Source organism: Fundulus heteroclitus, chromosome 7 (assembly GCF_011125445.2).
Source record: "Fundulus heteroclitus isolate FHET01 chromosome 7, MU-UCD_Fhet_4.1, whole genome shotgun sequence".
In the NCBI taxonomy this organism is placed as follows: domain Eukaryota; kingdom Metazoa; phylum Chordata; class Actinopteri; order Cyprinodontiformes; family Fundulidae; genus Fundulus; species Fundulus heteroclitus.
The window spans coordinates 35,071,409-35,093,788 of NC_046367.1; the positions used below are offsets into that span (position 1 = coordinate 35,071,409).

The following is a 22,380-nucleotide window of genomic DNA, read 5'->3' on the forward strand; positions in this document are numbered from 1 at the left end:
CATGGCAGTGATTGTTTGATTTATTGTCAATGTTTACGGATTTGGTAGAAGGACTGCTTTCAAATGTTATTGCTCAAAAGTATGTTTGTGAAACAAATGGTTTATCAAATCGAATGAGTAAAATAGACATTAGGAACAGTAACGCCTGTGTTATGGGTAGTTGTGGCTGGTTGTAGTTTTCGTTGTCCTGGAGGTAAAAGTTTGGTAGCCCTTTTTGTCGTAATATTAAAAGTAAATGAAGACTGATGAGCTGTCATCTGTTGGTGGAATATCATGTATCCTAAAGTTCTCATTAACTCTGTTGTTTCCATACCCTCAGACCTGAATCCTGCCTATTACCTGCAAGTTTCTCTTCTCCCCACCTCACCCAATGTGTTTTTCTCTCCCCTGCTTCCCTGAAAAGTCTGTGTCTGTTCTGTTGGCTCTCCTGTTTCAGTTCATTACCCAACCTCCCTTCACAATGACCCACGCATCCTGCCAGAGCCTGTGGCCAGTCTGAGAGCCAGCCACTGCAGTCCAGTCTTTTACTTACTGGACAATGGTAAGATGAGGGATGACTTACGGATCGCGGCCGCTTCATGGACACCTGCTTGTGGTCTTTGTTCTGTGGCAAACATGTAATACGTGAGGGAGATAGGATGCTTAGTTTGAGGACGGTAGTTGTTTCAGCGTTCACCTTGCATGCTGACTATGCTTCCACACTGTGAGCAGCCCTATTAACGGGATCGCAGAGATCTAATTATTCCAAGCATGTTTGACATAATTCACCTCCATTAGAGTAAATACAGTGCCTTCCAGAGGTGCAGATTCTCTTTGAACCGTTTTACAGTTTGGCTCTTTACAACCACAAACTACGGATTCTTTTTTAGTACAATTTGATCTGAATATGGTTTTACAAAAAGATATCTAATAGATGTCACGTGCATTTGTATTCATCCCCTTTTCCCTGAGCCCCCTAAATACAATACAATGCAGGCAATTGCGTTCCGAAGTTACCTAATAAGAGGGTTTGTCTGTGTGAAAATACATCTCAGAATAAACACAGCCGATCAAACAAAATCCAGAGCAATGCCCGATCCATCATCCACAATTGGAAAGAGTACGCCACAAAGGCAAACCTACAAAGACATTACTCTCTACTTAAAATGAGAAACTTAGCAAGACAAGTGGTTACATGTGCAGAAAGGGAAGGCACATCCAAGTGAAGAGAAGGTGTAACCGAAGTAAAGTGAATGACGTGGCTGTATGAGCATGTCACCGTGGGGTTTCTTGAGCTTATGAACATATCTTCAAAGCCTGATTGGATGAAGGTTACATTGGTGTTTTTAGATGGGTAATGTTTATTGGATGATAAAGGATGATATTCAGACTATTTCATGCCAAGACTCACATTGGTCACTGTCCTAATTTGAAACTGATAAAAGCAGTAGTAGAAAGAAAAAAAATCTAATAAGGAAATAAGAAATTCAAAAGGAATTAGTGGAGATAAAGTCAGATATTTCTTTTAACCTCAGAAAAGGATGACTCTTTAATTTAATATGTTGCGCTACCTTTTGAAGCAGCGCCAGGAACAAGGATTATTTCTGTCACTCTCTGAGTTTTCTGTTCCTTTCTGAACGTATTTTGCAGAAAGAAAGCAAATTACCTTCATTCCTTTTATTACACCTTGAAACTGCCAATAGTAAAGGAAAATAGGGAAAAGGGGAGAAAAAAAAAAACATAAGGAAAAAATGCCCTTATTGAACTAACCAGTCAATGTTTGTTCGGACGAAATGTCCAAACTTTAGAACCTCTCAATCTGGAAGAGTGACAAGAAGACAGTTTTTGTTGAGAGAGAGAGAGACATAATAATTCCAGTTAGTAGTTTGCCACGAACCTGAAGTTTACACAGCAAACACGTGGAAGAAGATGCCAACGCACAACGTCAGATTACATGTCAATTGAACCTTTTAGTCTGCATAGAGAATCCTGTGTTTGGCAGAAAACTAAGAATGCATCTGAACACCTGGTGGTGAAGCTTTTCTTTCCAAGCAACAGGACAGCTGGTCAGAGTTGATGGGAAGACAAAGCTAAATACAGGCCAATTCTGCAAAAAAAAAAAAAAAAAAAAAAAGAAATTTTTAGATGCAGTGAAAGACTTGTGACTGAGGCAAATGTTTGCATTCCAGTAGAACAGGGACCCCATACATAGAGCTAAATGTATGGAATTTGATGGGTTGGATTACAGCAGGCTAACGTTAGAACGTCCTGGAAGAAATCCAGAACACAATACAATTAATAATTTGGGAAAAGTCTTTGCAGTTGATGTTTACCCTCTCTATCCAATGAGAATGAGCATGAGCTTTATTTTAAAAAGAGCTTTATTTTAAAAATGTGCAAAAGGTTTAGTCTCTAGCTGTCCAAAGCTGGCAGTCTGCACAGCTTCTACCCCAGAGAACAGGAGGCTGTAATTGCAGCAAAAGGTGGTTCCAAAAAAGTTAAAAAACAAAACAACTGGACTTTTTTCCGAAGTTTGAAGAGGTTTCGCTTCCTATCCAGAAAGCTTTCTCCATTCAAAATGTCTGGAGCAAAAGGTGGCTCTACAACATTAACTCATGGTTTCATGAATGAATGAATGAATGGTTAACACAATGCACATTGCACTTTTCATATTTTAATTTGTAAAAAAAAAAAAAAACTACTACTACTTTGTTTCAGACATATCTCCATAAGTCCCAGTGACACACATTCAGTTTGTGGTTGTAAGGTGACAAAAAGGGGAAATGCACAGTACATCTTTCCACCTCCTCAGCCCTCCAGTTTTGGAAATATGGCAGAAACAATGGGTGATATACAAATAGACTTCACGATCATTGGAGAATATTTCTAAGTCCGATGTAAATCTATATTGTTCACGATTCAGCCGGAAACTCCAATCAGACCTTCCGCAGCCAATTATTCATCATGCCGGCGGAAAGACTTATGAACTAGCTTGCTTGCAGTGTCGCTAGGAAGAACGTGTGTCTGGCTGTTTTTTATGCAGTGTGCTACATGCTTTGCAATGACGATTGCTGGGCGGTCTCATTGTTTCGCTGCTCCATGTGCGGTGATTTTTGTTGTATGTGCCAGATCTGGGCTTTGACCTTGGATCCCTCGCAGGTCTCCAGTGCTGTGACATAGGTGGGCTTTAGAAAAAGAGGAAGGGGTTGTATTCCAGTTGGATACCGCTCCTCACTCGGTGCTTTAAGTGATTCATTCTCTGTGGCATTAATCATCGTACCTCCTCTAGAATCAATCATCTCTGTCTCTAAAAGGCGACAAGCCCCTTTCCTGAGCCCCAGTGCTCGGTTCTTTGTCTGTGTGTCAATAAACTAACATACTTATCTTGTTGTCCTCTTGGCTAACATTCATCTTGGCCTTGTCTTGTCTCTTAACTGCATGGAGCTTGCTGTGTGGAACATTGCAGGGCTGATGACTGTGAATACAGCTTGCTTTGATTGTGAGTTTAAGAGTGAGTTTTTAGGCCTATGAATGTGATGTCAGCACCACTTATTATAGTATTTGCCAAGTTTCGTTATTCAAATCAACTATTAATGGTTTCATTGAAAAAACCTGAGGGGATCTTTTCATGTTGCATTATCCTGTGTACCATCAAGGAATCAAGTCAATTTTAGTGCATTATAACTGTTCAGGTGGTATACAAAAAGTCTACACTACTGTTAAAATGCCAGTTTTTTATGTGACCTAAAGATCATACCATGTTAAATGATTTTAAAACTTTTTTCTACCTGGAATGTGAGGTATAAAGCTGTAAGACACAACTGGAAAAACAAAGCTGGTTAGAGGGAAAACTCTAACAACATAGAAAAGCAGCAATACCTGTGTTGAGTAGGTGTAGACAGCCTTAGACTAATATTTTGTTTTTTTAAATAAAATTTCCGCATTCAGTCTTTATCGGTAGGAGTCTTTGGGATGCCTCATTGTGAACTGAAGATAGTTGTCCGTTCTACCTTGCAAAGGTTCTCTACATCTATCACCCTGAGAGGATATCCCTTGATGAACAACCATTTTCCGATGGTACCACAGATTTTTCTTCAGTCAGATCTTGATCTGATCTCTGGTTAGGCCATCCCACCATCCCAAAGTACCTCTTCACTGTCAACTTTCTGGCAGGCCCCATGAAGTTTTATTTGTTAAAAATCCTTTGCAACAGTTCATGATTTAACCCAAATGACTAAAAGTCTGGTTCCATCGGAACAAGAGTAACCACAGAGCATTACGCTACCATCACCATATGTCACAGATGGTGATATATGGTTGCACCAGGCCACACCTCTTCCTTCCCCAAGATTTTTGGAGATTTTAGCCTGATGGTTTTATTTTGTTTGTTTATTTTGTAAGAAAAGGCTCACTCCTTTCAAGATTCTTCCTTTCTTCAGACATATTTAGAATATAAAGTTAGAGCTACATTTAGAAGACTACGAGGAAATTGTGCAGCTCCTTCACTGTTGCTTTTTCCCTCTTGGCTGCTCCTTTGAACAACTTCGATCCTGTGTTCTTGTCTGTTTTTGAGACATATCTGGTTGTAGTAATGTTACTGTTGCTCGAAATATTCTCCTATTGTGAATAACTTTATTTTTCTGTGCCAAGGCATGTATATAGAGAGCTGTGGGTTTTTTGATACCTTTCTACTGACTGATGCCTTTGTAAATGAGATCATTTTGATGAATTGCCTGCTCCCCAAGGGGATGGGTTAAATGCAGAAGTGAATCTCTCCATTGTGAGATCAATAAAGTTCAAATTAATTCATCAAAAGGTGAGTAAAACAATGTATTTGTCTAAGGATATGCATACACAAGCATGTTATTGCAGGTTTTTAATTTTTTAGACTTTTCCATCTGTTTTTCAAGCTCTATTTTTCTGATTATCACAAAAACCTGGCATTTTAACAGGTGTGTACACTTAACAACCTCTGCATCTCACAACCCATCATGTTACAACATGATTGGGTTGTGGGTGAGATAAAGTGTTTGCTATGGCCTGGTGCAAAAAAAAAAAAAAGAAAGAAAAAGACTGCTGAGCTGTGACAGAGCATTTCGGGGAACAGAGAAATTTTTATTTTTCCTTTGAGCAAATATTATATCTTTGCAAAAGGAAAGCAAGTACCTGCAGGGTCAGACAATCTGCTGCTGGGCAACCAGTAAAAATTGTGGGTTGTGCAAATGCTGCGTATAGGATTATAGATAGTGCTGACATCACATTTGACGCTTGTCATTCAAAAACTGCTGTTGTGTTTAAAATGACATGAGATCACCACAACGCGTTAAAGATGGAGAGGAGTGTAACACAAAAGTGGCCATCCTTTACATAAAGCTGACATTCACTAACAAATGTTGATGTTTCTCTGCTCCTCTAAGCTTCCATGCAGTGCCTCAAATAACAATTCACCCTATTTGATGCTTTTCAGGTTTTGTTGCACTTCACCTGGAATTCAAGCAAACGTGTCTCCTGATTTTAAATTATAAGCTTCCAAAACATTTACATCTGTTTCTGCTAACCTTAAGAACTCAAATAAGAAGTTACAATATGGCAACTTCTGTCCAGTTTAATCATAACCGGTGGGGAAGTACAGAGTAAGGATGTATTTTAAATATGTCAGCGGTAAATGGAGGCATTGAATCTGCCTCCAGGCAAGAGTTGGTCAAAAATGAACTTGGTTCCCATTGTGACACCTGTTAAATTAGCTTTATCCAAACTTAAAAAAAGGATAAATCTATTATGTTGTGGATTGTCAAAATTAACTTCTGGTAGAATGTCTTGATATGGTGTGTTTTTTAGATAATTAGGAAGAATGTACCAACTGAAGAACTCTGTGAGGCACTGGCATACATAACCAGAACACCCTCAGCATGACACTGCCTCCGCCATAGTTTTGGGATTTTTTTCGTCACTAGCTTCCAAGGATAATGTTATACAGCATTGATAGTTCAGCAAAACATACAGGAAATTCTGATACTTTAGTTAAAACCCAGAGTAATCAACAACGATAAGCCTCAGCAGGATGCCGCTACTTCCATACTTTTAGGTACAGCTCCGCCAAAATCCTTTTTAGCTCAAAGCAGTTTTGGAAGAAAACCAGCTTGCAAGGCACTGTAGGTTCAACAGATTTCTAATAAAAGGATACTAATTAAAGAAAGACTAATTGCAATCAATTATCCTACAAGCAGTCTCTAGTTTGTTACTGTTTAATTTCGCACTTAGCAGGCCTTTGGCTCCTCAGATCAGCCCCACCTGTTTGTTCCAATTAAAAACATTTTATGGAGTATTTGTTCAGCCATGGAGCTATTACACAGAGGAACCATCTGTCTGCAACAGGTTTATCATGACAATAATTTTCCTGTCATTGTATCTAACAGTCAACATTTATAAGGTTGCTGCGGCATCTGGTCCCTAATATTTATTATGAAAAAACACAAAGAGCTCATCCGTTATCTCATTAGCGGCACTAATCCGAAGGGCTGCACTCAATCCTGAAAGAAGTCCAATAAAGTGAGGCGGAATTAGACTCTTTTCAATTTTCCCTTGATATGTTACCAGTTGATTCCTGACTATTGGAATTTCTCAGGTGTTTTACAGAGAAATGACGTCGTTGTCATTGTGTTATCAGCTGACTCTGGACGGGGGGTAATCTTTGGATTAAAGCTTCTTGAGAAAAGACTGTAGAAGATGCAAACTCCAGCCACTCAATCATAAAGGAATGAGTTCACTTTGTTTAAACCTCATCACAAGATTTTTTTTTTGTGTGTAATTACTAGGCCCCAGTAAACAGCAGAAGGATCGAAACCTGAGTTCACTTTTTCTTCACAAAGACATCCCTGCCGATTGCTTTGGTTAATTGCCTCCCCTGAATAGGAAATAGCAATGAAATTGAGATAATTAAAAAAAAACAGAATCGTCGAATTCATGGTCATACCATTTCCCTTGTGGTCATCAAAATTACCAGGCGTCACATGAAAACCATTCTGTGTTGTTCCACGTGTCAACTGAATCATTCGGAACAATTAAATAAAGAATAATTCGCTTTTCCTTTTTCTTTTCTTTTTTTGGCGGGGGAACTGAATTATAGCACCTCAACTCCAAACTTTGAAGTTCTCTACCTACTGTAAAATGCTTGCAAAATGTTTCACTGAGCTGTTTTGGTTGCCATCAGTGTCTGACTGTGATTGTCGTAGCGGCACCGTGTGGTGTCGTCCTGTTCATTTGTGCTTCCATGTCACACATCCCAGGCCTCTGAAGATAAGAAGAAGCAGCAGAGCTACAGTTTTTAGATATTCAAAAAAGGAAAAAAAAAAACTTTAGATATAGTGTATACATTTGTTGCTTATCTTCTTGAAATATTGATAAATTAGACAAAGGAATGTGACAAAAACTTTATTGAACAGGAGAAAGTTGGGTATTAAACCTAAGTTGGTAAATGAAAGCTAATTGATAAAACTTAGTCCAGGTTAATGAGTGTTTCACCCAACAGAGAGTCAGTCTTCTATCGCCACATCAGTATTGGGTGTCACCAGATTTGCAGAACTGACTGTGAAAACTGGCCTGGGACAATCTTAGAGCATGCATTTTGCCTGCCTTGTGCAACTGCACCAATCCGCATGCTCTGGTTCCTTGTTTATTTGACAGTTCCGTTTCATTAAGTTTTCTATTTTTTTTGCACTTTTGTTTTTCATTATTTAACATAGATTACATCTGCTTTATTTCCTCATTCCTTTATTTCCTTTTGTTTTATTATTTGAAGGGATTAACTGGTTCTTTGTTTCCTATTCTTTTGTTTCAGTAAAGGGACCCGGCAGAAAGTTAAGTCTGCCCACAGATCTTAAGACTGATCTTGGTACGGTAGGCGAAAGCCAGCAGTTTTCACTTGATTTCCTTTTAAGTTGTTTACTTTCTGTTTTGTCAAATATTCAAGGCTTTTCTGGTGCTTAAGAACCTTTTTTTGTTTATCCTTCAAACTACTTTTTCCGTTTCCTTATGACTTTCTTTGGGGTTCTTTTCAACCAGCCCATAAGACTGTCGGTCTGACGTGTGTTTGTCTATTTTGGCCCTTTGACGTTTATTTATTTTTTTGTTATTATTGTTTCACTGGAATCTACTGTCTCTTTCTTCTACATTTTGCAAGTGTTTATAAGGGTGATTTTGTAACTCATGCCTACTGTCTAATGAAAGTTGAGGCTTTCTATCGCTTTACCATGATTGGACCATCTTCTGGTTTTGCTCAATCTCTCCTTCATCAACAACCGTTGCTTTTCAGCACTGGATCACTCGCTGCCCTTTCTCATTGTAACTGAATCATTTCTCTCTCAAACAGTTCTTCCTCCATTTTGACTGGATCACCTACATTACAGATACTATGCGTCCACCCTCGCATGCATCTCTAACTGCTGCACATCATGACCGCGGGTTTCCCTTTGCTATCCTTCTGCAGTATCACATGCGCTGTCCACACTGACAATGTCTGCTTTTTCAACATAAAACTTGTCTGTTTCTTCTTATTTCTGTAACTATCATGATTCACAAACTTGTTGTTTTTTTTTAATGCAGGTACAACTATATTTTCTAAGCAGTGGTAAGAGTGAACCGTTTTTTTTAGCCAGAATATAAAAGAAATAAACTCTACTTCAGTAGCTTTCCAGTAAAGAAGCACTAGGTTGTTGGAATTTCTCATTAAAAACTAATAGGATGCACAAACAATTATAGATGCTGTGCTTTGCAAAAGAATTAAAAGCCCTTGAACCTTTTTCAGACATTGTCACCTTAAAACCACAAAATTCAATATATTTTATTGGGGTTTTGTCACAGACAAACAGAAAGTTGTAGATAATTGTGGCGTGGAGGGAAAATTTTACTTTTTTTCGCAAACAAAAATATGAATAGTGCTATTAATAAGCATAGCAGCATCATAAAACCCACAAGATATAGTGGACAGGACAAGTGAGGGATAAAATTGGTAAATAGTTAAAAAAGAGTTTTGGTTATAAAACAGTTTTTCAGCCCTTGTGAGCAAAACATTATGTTTTGGCCTGGATGGACAGTATTTTATGGGTAGTGGAAAGCTAACTCTGTGAATATAGCTTTTCTTCAATGGGGACAAAGAAGCTGGTCAAAGTTAACATGAAGGTGAATTGAGATCAATTCAGGTTTATTCTAGAAGAAAACCTTGTGATGGTGGCAAAACAGTTGAAACTCTGTTTGAGGGCCAGCTTGAGGACGACACTAAAAAGTCACAGTCACATTGAAATGGTTTGGATCAAAGTTTATTAATAATTTGGAATTGCCCAGTCAAAGTCAAGGCATGAGTCCGTTTGGGAACCTGTGCCAAGATTTTACCATTTCTGTTAACGGAGCCTCTCTCCGTCTAATATTCAGGTTTATTAGAGGTAGGAAAGATAAACAGGACACAATTTTCACCTTTTTACTCGCAAAACATCTTGAACACCAAGTATCATTTTCTTTTCCTTTCACATCACGATTATACTTTACCATGTGTTTTTCTGTCATTTAAAGTCCAAATAAAATGTACTGAAGATTGTGGTTGTGACGCACAGTCACAAAATACGAAAAAGGGTATAAAATATGAGCAACCTAGCTTGTTAACAAAAAAATCCCTTCATGCAGTCCATTGGATGAAGCATTTACGAGCTTTGTGTGGTTGAAAGTAAATGCTTATTTACTCTTGATAGATTTAAGCAGCTTGCTCTGGGTGTGAAGATAAGGAAGGGGTCTATGTCAGAAAAGGTTATTTTTGTTAACTAAAGTTTCCAGTTAAAACATCTGGGGATTAACCCATGTTTCTGTGTCCCTGTTTGAAATTCAGAAGAGGAGAACACAGGCAGATAGATTCACATCAGTGCCATCATGTTGCTTCCCATTAGCCCCCTTTCACACGCAGCGGGGAAAAAACAACTACCTTGCGCTACGACGTTTCGTCCTGTTATGACCCCGTGCGGGTGTTGCACGTGGACTGGGTGGCACCCCAGTGTTTTTCATCTTCGCTTTAAAATTGAATTTTTTTTTCTTCTTTCTTCTGCCAAAAGCACCTGAATAGGAACCTAGATCTGAGAAGGCAGACATGTGTAAGGGAACAGAAAACGGAGGACACCGTGTACCGCTTTTAGCAATTAGCATAATGCTGTTTGTCCTCACGCTTCATAAATGTCTCCGCAAGAATCAGAGAGCGAAGGAGAGAATGATAAAGGAAGGCAATTCCATCAGACATTCCTATCAACCCCAAATGCTTTTAACCTTGATTTTATTACGACAAGGATGTCATTTAAAAAAGGGCATTGCTTTGTTTTTGTCTCTGGGGGACAAGGGGAAACGGTAGCACCAAGGGACAGGTATCATGGGGCTGTTAATTATGATCAGCCTGACAGAACCTTTGTCTGTTAACACAGAGGAGCAGAGTCCACCCAGGCCCAAACTGCCCTGCTTTGTTTTTTTGTTGTCTAATTAATCGGGTTTGGTTCTAAACAAATTATTTTATTCTCCCACACTCAGTCCCGCAGGCCCCGCTGCATTAGATAAAGACAAAGCTAGCAACAAATGCAGTCCCAATGGGGGAAACATGTAAAGCCACGATTCCTGAATGTAACAAGTGTTTTCGTGTGAGCACCATCTGTGACTCTGTATCCTCTCCAACTAAAATAATTTGCACAGGCACAACCGGAGATATTAAAGGTTTATTACGAGCCTCGCTGGTAACGTCTCGTGATCAGGAAATGAGAGGTACAGCTTCTGCTGAAAAGAGAATTTTCTGACGAGGATAGAAATAAAGTGGAGATGACTTATGCCTGTTTTTATGTTGAGTTTTTATTTCTTTACCGGCACAGACTAGATGAAGTTGCACTTACAAATTTCACTCTGCATTTTCCTTTTTTTATTTTTTTTTTTTTGAACACAGCATCTCTTTCTTCTCCTTGCACATACTTACCTTCAAACCACTCTTCAGCCCTTTGCCACGCACTCACCCCCTGTCCTTCACTGTCATTTTCCTACTCGACAATCAGGTTTTACTCCTCTTGCACTGCGGTATGTCCATCTTCATAGGCTCAGAATCGTACTTGCCTGTGCATTTCGAGAACAAAAGGGCACTGTCTCAAAACTACCCTGTGATGGCAATGCAAAAGGCCCCTCTGGTGCTGTTTTGATTGCACTTCCTATTTTCAGTCCTATAAAGATGGACGCTGCAGCTGTGGATTACAATATGTTGGAAAAACGTATCATTTCCCTCCTTTCTGTTGTTTGCTAATGCTTTGCCGTTGTTACAGATCATGTCAATGGACATTGCACTAGTCCCACCTCTCAGCCCTGCTCGGCGGGGAAGCCTCGCATTCCAATGGGTCCCGAGGGGCCACGGCTAACCCGCAGAGGCCCTGGCCGACCACCCTTCCGAAAGGCCCAGTCTGCTGCTTGCATGGAGATCTCTTTGCCTGTGTCCCACACTGAAGGTGTGTGCTTGTCTTCCCAACTCCCATCCTTTAAACATTCATACCATGACCCCCCCCACACACGTTCCTAACAAATGCATGTTACCCTCTTTCCCTTGGGTAAGTGAACTGTGGCCTGATACATAGTTAACTCAAGGCAAGCATGTGCTAATGCAAGTCAGCAACCCTGAATTCTGTGCTCATAGGACAGGACACATGGTCTTGTAATCAAATAAACAAAATCTAATGCCTTTGCAGCAGATAATTTGAGCTGCATTGTCTGCTGCTACTCTAGTTGCAAGCACTGTATTTGTTTCTCAAGCAGACGTATTAATCAGCAAAAGCAACAATCTCAAGTCCCCCTTCACACCAGAGTGAGACCATATTAAAACAATAAAAATTAAACTTAAAACTGATAGTTTAAAGAAGCTGAACGACAATTGAGGAGAATTACATAAATCTCAGAATAACGCATATGGACAGGTTCCCTAGAGACCGATGAAGTCATAAGCTATTTGGGCTGTGGTTCAAATGCAAAATGTATTGGCCAAAAGAGTCAATGTGAAGATCTTAAATCCCGCTTCACAATGAGGATGGCAAAGGAAGTGGAGTAGGAAAGATCACAAACAACAGTTAATAGCATTGATAACACAGGGGTGGCAATAGTGAGGGTCATCAGCTATAATAGCTGCAGCATGACTAACAAAAACTGCTTAGGTCTCTGTTTGATCAGCTCAGAATGATCATTAAATACTGATTTTCACATCTTGTTTTCATCTTTTTTTTAATCTGCTTTCATTTGTCAAAATAGTGCCGCTCTTGGTAAAACGTATTGGAAGTAACGTGGCCAAAGGGATTCCCAGCACTGTCGCGCTCTCTAAAGAAGACTCTGTTCCTCTGCATTATTCTGCTGATAAATTGCTAAAAATGCTGATGATAATCGCTCTCCTCCCCGGCGAGACTGAAACTGTCGATGGAGGCACAGAAACCTCCCATTTTGATGGGAAAACGCCATAGACTGAAAGGCAACAATCCAGTGTAGATATACTATTAGTGGGTGAAGAGAGAATGGAGAGCAAAGCCACAGAGAAAAAGACAACAACTTTGTGCCAATTACTGAACAGTCCTACCTCATCATTGAAATTAGGTCGTCTCTATCCACTAATGTTTAAGTAGTCTGATAGATCCTGGACCCAATTGGGCGGTCTTACTCTGGTGTGAAGTGACACTGAGAAAATATACGTCTCAATCAGCTGTTACTAGTTGTAGTAATATGAGAAACCTATTTACTTGGCAGCTCTTGTTGAGCTTTCTATTTGGAAATGTGTAACTATTTGCTACCATTTCTGCCCCTTGCATTAGCATCACCTCTCAACAATTTGACTGCAGGCTCTGCCTCTCTCAAATGCAAGAAACAACCTTTGCATTATGCGCTTTTGAACTGTTGCTTGGGTCAACCATGTTCTAGGCCTGAAGGTTGGTGCAATGTAAAGTGAATTAACAAGTTAAGTTCTATCCTCACAGCATCTTTCTTTCTTCCTCTTCTAAATTCAAAATTCTTGGGTTTATTGGCAAAACCTTTTTTTTTTTTTTTTTTTTACTTGTACCATCACTGATGTGTTTTTGAAGGATTTCATGGAGATTTTCCAGTTAGGTTAGAAGTTAGTGAAACAATATTTAATGGCTTTTTTTCCCCCCTCTCAGTTATTATTTGAAAGTTAATTAAAAACAAGTCGTGTGTAGTGTGGCCACACCTTACAGATGTTTTAGCATTGACATTCCTAGTTTTATTTTTTTCTAGCATTAATGACATTTTATCACGCACTGATCCCAGAACAACAAAGCGGACAAACCTAGGCTTCCTATTACAATGATATATGGTCTGTGTGGAAATATGGTCTTAACGATCCTTTAATGTGTGACTGAAGAGGAAACATTTATGTGTAGCAAGGTGTCTGTCCAATGATGGGTTCAAAAAGTCAAAAACTGTGCACTGAACAAGTTTTTGTATCCATCCCGCTTTTCAATATTTCCGATTGAAACCGCAATGGTCAGTTTTATTTGGATTGTATGTGATTGACTAACATTAAGTAAGATACAATTTTTAAATATAAATACAACTGTTCTGTAAATCCAATTGAGCTTAGAGGAGATTAGGTCAGAGATAAAGCTTCGGAGACATTTAAAGAATGGTTAGGTTATAAAGAATATGCTAAATTTTACATTTGAACTCCACAAATCTGACCTTTATGGAAGAGTGGCAGTGAGAATGCCATTGTGCTGAAGAAGCCCATTATAACCCACTTTTGCAGCAAACATATCCACACATCTAGCAGTCTGTTCTGTTGCTGGATGAGAACGAAACAGAACTTTTTGGCCTGCATACAAAAACTCCATGTTTGGTGCAAAATATGAAGGTAATTTTGTTTCAAAACTATCTACTTTCATACAAAACTTCAGTGCAAATAACTGTGATTACAAAGGCTGTTTTTCTTCTGTAAGGTCAGGAAAGCTGCTTAGAATTTATAGTAAGATGGATTGAGCTAAACATAGGGCAACTCTGTGAGAAAACTTAACACCTGCAAAAGGCTTCAAACTAGCAGAGAAGCTCATTTTCCCTAAACATATGGGCAGAGTTACAATGGAACGGCTTACATCAGAGCATTCAGACCTGAATCCAATTCAGACTTTGAAACTTGATGATCACAGATAAACATCATCCAGACTAACTGAGCCTTTCAGTTTTTATACCTCCAAAACACTTTGAAACTGCATCTTTCCCTTGTATTTCAGAACAATGTCCTCTTTTGTCTTGGTCGATCACATAAAGCCAAATAAAACGTATTATGGTTTAAAGTTCTCTGAAAATGTGGAAAAGTTTTATCATTACAACCACGTTTTCAAGACACATTATCAATTTGAGCTTTTTTAAGCTATTCCCTAACTAAATTAACTAAATTAAGATAGACAACATCAGATAATTGTGTTAGGGCAGTCTTTGTCTTCTGTTCAATGTTGTACTTCACATGTAAAGAGAGACATAATTCAGCCTTCCATTTGGGTGTACACAAAATGTCCACTAATCTCCCACAGCAAAAAAAAAATAACACAAAAGATAAATGCATGTGAGGTCAAATGAATTCTAAAAATTTGTTTTTACTAGCTATATAATTTTTGAGATATGGGCAACTGACCTAACACATAAAAAAATGTCTTCCCAGTATGTACATAATTTAATTACAAGCTATGTGTGAATCTTTCTGCTTACTCTGTCACTGCCAGGCAGCAGACAGAAAGAGACGTTTCAGGAAATCTTTGGCGTTTAAGCAAACATTATTTACCCTAAAAAGTCATCTCAGTTGAATAATCATCCATATGTGGCAGTGTTGTGCTGTTAAACATTGATTCAACTCAAACCAAACGTCATTTTTTTAAAAAAGAAGTCCCACTGGGACAGGCCGATTCGGTTGATTTATGCTCTGAAGGTGAAATGAGGATGCCAGATACATTCCAACAAAACTACAAGTTCAAGGAGAAGACTTAAACAGGCTATCTGTAAAACCAACCCAAGTTTGACTGACCCTGAATGCATAAGTTGTTGTGACAAGCTGCAGTGGTCTAATTTAAAGTGTGAAATCTCATTTACTGTGTATCTGTAAATCAGCCAGGTGCAGATTTGCATAAATACGAGACAAACTCTTCATTATTTCAAATAAGGGCAGTGGAGCTAAAAGAATGCGTTGCATTCAGACAGTATAGATGCCTCATTTATTCCCTACGCTCAGAGTAAACTTTTAAAAGGCAGTGTGGGTCCCCGATTCTCCTGGTACACTCCAGGACCTATTTTTACTTTTATTCCGAGCTCTCTCAGATCAACAAAAAGTCCCAGTCAAGTCACGAAAGGCGGATCTCTCCACGGGAGACTCAACATTGTGACAGTCGCCGAAATGTCACAGCCACCGTGGCCACCCTGCACGAACATCAAACAGAGAGCGAGAGCGAAAGTTGGCCAGTTGGAGGTGAAATCAAGTTCCCAAATCACACGCGCTTCAAATCGTTGCTCTTCTTTAAAGTTGTGCACTCAGCCCCGGTTCGTAAGCTCTGTGAACGCTTTCAGGAGTTTTCACAGCTGCGCTGGTGCAATTAACTCCGAATAAAGGTCTATTCTACCAAGCGGAGTGCAGTGCTGTTTGTTGCAGTCAAAGCTGAGCCCTTTAAGTCAGTTCTGCAATTAGAGTCACACTGCTATCTTCATCAACCTCATTATACAAGAGTGACCTGGAACCAGGAGGGAAGCAGTTCTTCATTACCATAAGATGAATGTTTTATTAAAGTAGCTCTCATGGCTACAGGTGCAATGCAGACATCTGGGAAAATCACCCCCCATTCACACGTGATTTCCAGCATTTATGACCTCTGCACATAACTGTTTGACAGACATCTTGAGAAATATAGCATACTATTTTAGAATAATGTGAATTATTAAGCCTTACCATGTTGCCTTGCCTCCACCTGGGTACCTCAAAGGGTGACACCGTTTAAAGTTGGCTGAATTCATGGCATGTGTATGTGTTTATTAAATCCTTTGAAACCAATTTTCTCTTCTCAAATTGAATTTTAAAAACGTTTTCTTACTTTTCCACTTCTTACAGTCAGCTTTTAACAGCTTGTTTGCAGCTCCACAACTTAGGCTCATCTAAGGCAGATCTGCAGTGCGAGCATGGGAGCCGATACAAATCTATCCCCAGTGCTTTCCTGATTGCAACAGCTCACCCCCCGACTATGTTCAAACTCTCACAGCTCCTTTCTCATCTTGACCGCATTCGCAGACGGCCGGTAAATGCTGATGTTCATGCAGAGTCAGCCTTTCTGAATACGGCTCGTAAGCTGAACCCTGCAAAGTGATCGAGCGGGCTCCTTGGGTCTGTTAGGCGGGCTGTCCTCATTGGGGTTTTAGGGAGTCGCCATCGGTAGCTGGCAGTACATGGGCGGATGGGGATGGTTACATGGCTAATAGGTTAAAAGCAATGCTTTCGCTGTGATCATTGCTGTATTTATGGGCAAAGATACATTTATTGACATCCTTCAAAAAGATGTGTAAAAACTTAAACTGAGTGAATTAACAAACTTTTTACTGCAGTAGCATAATGTTATGCAGGGGGAGAAAAGACTAATTTAAACTTTAATTTACTCAGTGTGGGTGTCGGGGGGAGGGTCTGTTTTAAGAAATAAAGGTGTTAAATAAAATTATTGGAAGCATTTCCTAATGTATTATTTAGTTGTGTTCCTACAATCACTGTTTGTAGGAACCTTGACTTAGTAAATCAGAACTTTCTGTTTCCTTTGAATGCAGTTTTAAAATAACAGAGAGAGACTTGTTTAGCTGATGACCACCAGCCTGGAGGAGGACCCATATTTTTATTGCCACCATAGAAAGTGAGCACAATGATAAAAAAATAAAATAATAAATAGAAATATTTGAAGCTCAGTGTTGAAAAGTTGCAACTAAGAGTGGCATCACGGGGTCACCGAGTCACCATACCAACCATCAGATGCTATTAGTTGTTTGGAGGTGATCCCAGAAAGCAGCGTTGCTATCACAAATGTAAAATTCTGGAGTTTGCTAAGTTTTACTGGGACTCCAACTGGAACTGAGTCCCAGTAAACTGAACTGGTCAGATGAGAATAACACTTAGCGTTTTACTAACACGCTAGCCAGGTGGAAAGACACCTCATGTTAAGTATGCTGCAGGAAGCAGTGGACATGTTTCTCTTTCAACCCCCACGGTAGCTTTGTAGAGTGGCTGGCATCATGACTTTTGTATTTTGAAATAAAATCTAACATAATCTACTGTTAAACTGAAAATGGGTCATCATTAGGTTTTTCAACAGGATATTGACCCAGAAACATGACACCAAATTAACACAAAAATGCCTGCAGACATTAAATCACCCTATCACCATGTCAATCCTCAGACCTAAACCTATGAAAAACCTGTGGGGTGAGTTAAAGATAGGAGAATATAAAAGAAGATTCAGGACTCTGGATGGTTTAGAGATTTCACACAAAGAGGAATTTTCTAAGATGTCCTTCCCTGTAGGCTATGCTCCAACTTTTTGAAATTTTATGGAAGACCAAGTACCGTCCTAACAGTAGGAGTAAAAATAATTGTGCTACCGATTAATTTAATTTGCGCTATGGGTTTTATTCTGAATAAAATTACCCAAAATTCAAGGTTCCATTCCAAAAGCATATTTCCATGTCAGATTATGCTACTGCAATAAAAGATTCATTTAGGATTTTCTATGCATCTTAACCAGGTGTGCCATCACGTTTCCCCCTGTTTGCAAAACTTTATGCAGTTGTTTCTCCCACACACTGCACAACTTCTTTTGATTAGCCTTTGAATCGTTAGCCAACCTTTGCACATACTGTATCGGCTGCCTACCTTTGGGACTGTTGTGTATCAGCTGCGCCGGGTTACCACGGCGAAGAGCCAGCAGGATAACTGAAATAATTAAAGGTCAGAAAGCAGTGCGAGAAATGAGGCTGATGTTAATGAGGCCTGCATGCCAGGCCTTGAGACAGAGGAGGCAAATGGCAGGGGGAGCCCGACTGAACGTATAGTAAACATTGCTATGGCCACTGTCTCTCGTTTGAGTGCAGGCGCATTAAATATTAACAATCCAATTTATAACTCAGTGCTTTGTTTGTATGTGTCATCAGCTGATAAGTTTGATAGATGGGGAGGTCTTGTTTAAAATTAGAGTAGCCTGGGACAGAAAATACTGGCATTTTTTCCCAGCTAGATCATAACTCAGCTTTGATTCAATGTAGTTCAAACTACTATAGTAGAGGTTGGGCAGCTTTTACTCAGAGTGCATACTGTTTTTACTCTTTTAACATGTTCCAAAATGAGGTGAACCTTCCTATTTCCCACATTTATCAGGTTTATCACAACAAGGCTGTGTTTAGTCAGTCAAAATAAATGGTAAAATAAAACTAGTACTAGGCATTGTCTCCAGTCTCTTGTCCGTGTCTCTACCGTGTGTTGCAGGTGTACGTGTACGTAGCACTGTTAAACTCTGCCGCTTTGTCTGTCTCACCTCCCTGGTACCGCCTTGCCTGTCTCTACCTCCCTCTAAGGGGCCCCAAGGGGTCCCTGTGTCCTGTCAGAACACCACTGGGCCTGACTTTCATTAGCCAGCGCCCCACAGGCTCTGTCACGCAGCGTAAACACACCCCAGCGACACACGGCGAAAGCAGGCTGCCGCCACCCAGGCACACAGCAGAGGACTGCTGTACGCTCGTGGAAGCCTGCAGCAGTGTACAACACTGTTGTCAGAGATAGCAAAATTGTTGTTGTTTTTTTTTTTATGGGGGGGGGGGGGGGCAATTATAAATCTTTTATCTTTCAACACGAGTCAGTTTTAACCAGTCTGGGAACTGAAATTTACTCTACCAGTGTTTTTGAAATGATGATGATCTGATCAGGGCTTGCCTCTGAATTTTGATCGCCAACTTTGTTCTGGCCTGTTGATGGAAATCGTAACATATTCCAATCTTTCTTTAAGATTGTTAGATTTTCTACTTTCAACATGAATTAATTTGAACATTTCTGACAGAAAAAAAATTGTGGTACAGTAATACACCAGTTCCTCCAACAGCAGCCCAGATTTTATGAGCATCACTGAAAATGTATAAGTACAATAAAATCCACCTAGGATAAAGGACAGAATACATCATCTTTCCTTTACAAGTTAGGTTATGGCTCACTTTATTTATTTATTGTTTTGCTCATTTTAAATGCCTCCTTAGGAATAAATATATACATTCAAAATCTATAATGCAAGAGTAATGCAAAATCCAATTTAACTTTTAAGTGAGAGAAAAAAATCCTATTTACTGTTATGTTTCAGAATGTTAATTCATTTCTTTATTCATAAATTTAAATTAAACGTAAGCAGACTTTCTGCAGTGAGCAGTAATATATTTTTTATATATTAAGACAAGAGAGAAATGTACAGCCTTGTTACTGAACTCCACAGTTAAACAGGACTTCACCATTATTTCAAAGCAAAGGCTGCATGTTTGCAGAGCTTTTAAACTGTGTTTAGCATGATTAGTGCAATTTTCTCTCTGTACATCTACATCTGTACATCTGTTCATTGTAAAGTAAGCAGTCCCCTATCTGTTAGAGCTTGGGTGTGATATGTTCACTGATGTAGGACTTTTGAGTTTCCAACCTGTCAGACTTGTCAGTGCATCTGCAATTACAAAAGCATCTCTACATGCATCTTTAAAATGCACAAATATAATAAAATAAAAAAAATTATTAATTTTCTCCTCTTTGTGGAAATTTGGTGTATCGGCAGAAAAGGGACTGGTGATTATAAAGAGCACATATTGAACTAAACCTTGGCATTGATTAAAAATAAAATAGAGGCTGTACAGTAATGCTAAATATACAGAATGAGAATAACTAAAAACAACAAACTCTACAAAATGTACAAGTTTGATAGCATAAAGGAAAAAACTGTACCAAGTGTGCTTCTTTATATTTGTGCATAAAAATAGACTACTATTTAGGAGAATATGGAAACCTCCATAATTCATCCGGGGACCGGAATTGGTCAACTTGATCTGACCGAAACTCCAAAATGCAATCTTTCTCCAATCAGTGAGCATACCACGTCTGAGCGTTACCAGGTCGCACCGACATACAAACATTTCAGTGCTGATGCAGTTCCTGCATGAAGAAAACTCAAACTCATCTATCTTCAGAATCATAACCAGTCAGGGTAAATCATAGATAAAAGAAAGTGTCCAGAAGGAAATTGTGTTTTTTTACCACAGATGCACAGATAAACAGATAAAAAGTTTGGTTTTGATTTTTTGCAATCCATGTATTTTTTTTTTTTTTTACAACAAATTCAAAAGAAAATATCATAGTACAGCATCTTCAGAAAAGCACATACCAGCATTGATTCATCGATCACAGTGCACTGCTTGCCATGTCTGTCGTAGACACTCAAGGAGCTGAAACATGGGAGCAAACTGCAGCTTGTGATGCACAAAGAATTAGACAGAATATGAGCGTTTGAATAAAGCTTGTGTGGCCACTAGGAACAGCGCAGATCAGCCGTCTTCTACTGCTGCACTTTGTTGTTTTATGCTTTTCAAGAAATGTTTTCCATGCTCAGTTGCTTTCTTTTCTTCTCTTTCTTTTTGTCGTTCTCTGGAACCGTTGTCCATCTGTCCATCTCGTCTGTTGCGTTTGCCGCTCTTGTGTTGTGTTGTGCGCACTGGCGCGTGTACTTGTTTCTCTGGGCCATGGCGGGGCTGTGGTTTTCTTCTACGGTGGGTTCATGTTGTTGGGGGACAATTAGGGCATGCATCAAGGAGGGCAATGCTTCAGCAGTTACACGGAGTCACTATGTACTCCCACGACGAGCACCACTCCACCGCCTCGTACTGCTGGAACGAGAGAGGTAAGGGGGCTTCGGCAGACACACAAAAACACACGTACGGCTGTCCTGCCGGCTTGTTTTGCGTCCGTCCGTCCGTCAGAATGTCGACTCGTCTCGTGGCCCTGTGTCATCTGAACATGCCTTCAACGGCCTCATCTTGTCGTGGGCAATGTACCGACCCGGGTGGGTCATGTCATCTTTATAGCAGCGCTGCTGAATCCTTTTCAGGCCCTTTGCTTGTCACTGCTTTTACGGTTAAGGCAGATTTAATGTACTTTTTGTTTTGTTTTTCTTTGTAGGTTTTGTTCACTTAACAAAGACAGGGATTTAAAGATCAAAGGTTCAGCACATCTATGGTTACAGCACATTGAAAAGCTATTCAGAACCCTTTACCTTTTCCACATTTTGTCAAATAACCGCCAAAACATCACTGTATTTTATGATGTTTTACCTTATACACCAAATAAAGTCGCACGTAATTGTCAAACGAAAGGAAAATATGTTTTTTACCTACAAAACTTTTACCTCCAAAAATTTCAGCCGTGGTGTGCCTTTGTATTCAACCTCTTTGACTCTGACCCATCCAAATAAAATGCATGCCTCACTTTTCAGACTTTTATTGTCAAAAATATTAGGAAACACTTATAACCTTTTTTTCTTCATTAAATATGACCTACTTTAGTGTTGGCTTGAAATAAACCCCTGTTAAAATACACGTCTGGGTATGGTTCTAATTGGACAAAATGTGACAATGTTTTAAGGACATGAATACTCCTTAAAGCACAATTAGATTGCTTTTGTTTTCTTCAACAGTACTATAAAGTGTTGCGAAAAAGAGGCGGCCTTTCAATATCCGTTGGGATCCAATTTATCTCCGCTTGATAAGTGTACACCAGGCTTTGCACCCGTCTGGAGCTGCTTTTACATAAAGCCCTTACTTTCTGTACCATCAGTCTAAGAGTGGAGTACCGCACGTCTCTTGGCTCTGAATTATTCAGAAATGCAGCAATACGGAAATACTTTCATGATGGAAGCTTTAAGCACACAATGGAGGAGTGGAACGCGGAGCGCCTAGAAGGAGTTTAAGAAGCAGTTTTTTGGCGCTGCTCCTGGAGTGTGTGCGTCTGCAAAAGTGTGTGTTTCCGCCAGATCGAGTCCTGCAAGTGACTAAGGACTCCAGTAATCTCAATAAATTCAAAGCACAAACGTGTGTGTGTGTGTGTGTGTGTGTGTGTGTGTGTGTGTGTGTGTGTGTGTGTGTGTTCTTGTACTTGCAGCTGAGTGAGATTTTTTTAAAGTAAAATGTAAAATGAGGACTTTAATGTAAATTGGGGACCTTTTTTGGTTCTCACTTTTTTCTGGGCTAAGGGTTAGCTTTAGCACTAAGTTGTCAGGGTTAGGGTCAGATATGTACTGGTAAAGGGTTAGAGTGGGTTAAAAGTTA

General features: G+C 39.5%; 1 protein-coding gene across 12 annotated transcripts in view; it reads left to right on the forward strand.

Annotated features, from left to right (window-relative positions):
* The window catches only part of stxbp5l (syntaxin binding protein 5-like), a 206,221-nt gene that overhangs the window by 172,614 nt on the left and 11,227 nt on the right, over positions 1-22,380 (forward strand). For 2 of the 12 annotated variants that reach the window (XM_036139550.1, XM_036139552.1), the window contains 4 exons: positions 437-541; positions 7,817-7,870; positions 11,307-11,486; positions 20,856-20,957. The exons of 2 other annotated variants lie outside the window; for them this stretch is intronic. In XM_036139550.1, the coding sequence (XP_035995443.1) occupies positions 437-541; positions 7,817-7,870; positions 11,307-11,486; positions 20,856-20,957 (441 nt within the window). The remainder of the gene's footprint in view (positions 1-436; positions 542-7,816; positions 7,871-11,306; positions 11,487-20,855; positions 20,958-22,380) is intronic. 8 more of the 12 variants (XM_036139554.1, XM_036139556.1, XM_036139555.1 and 5 more) reach the window with 5 other exon arrangements.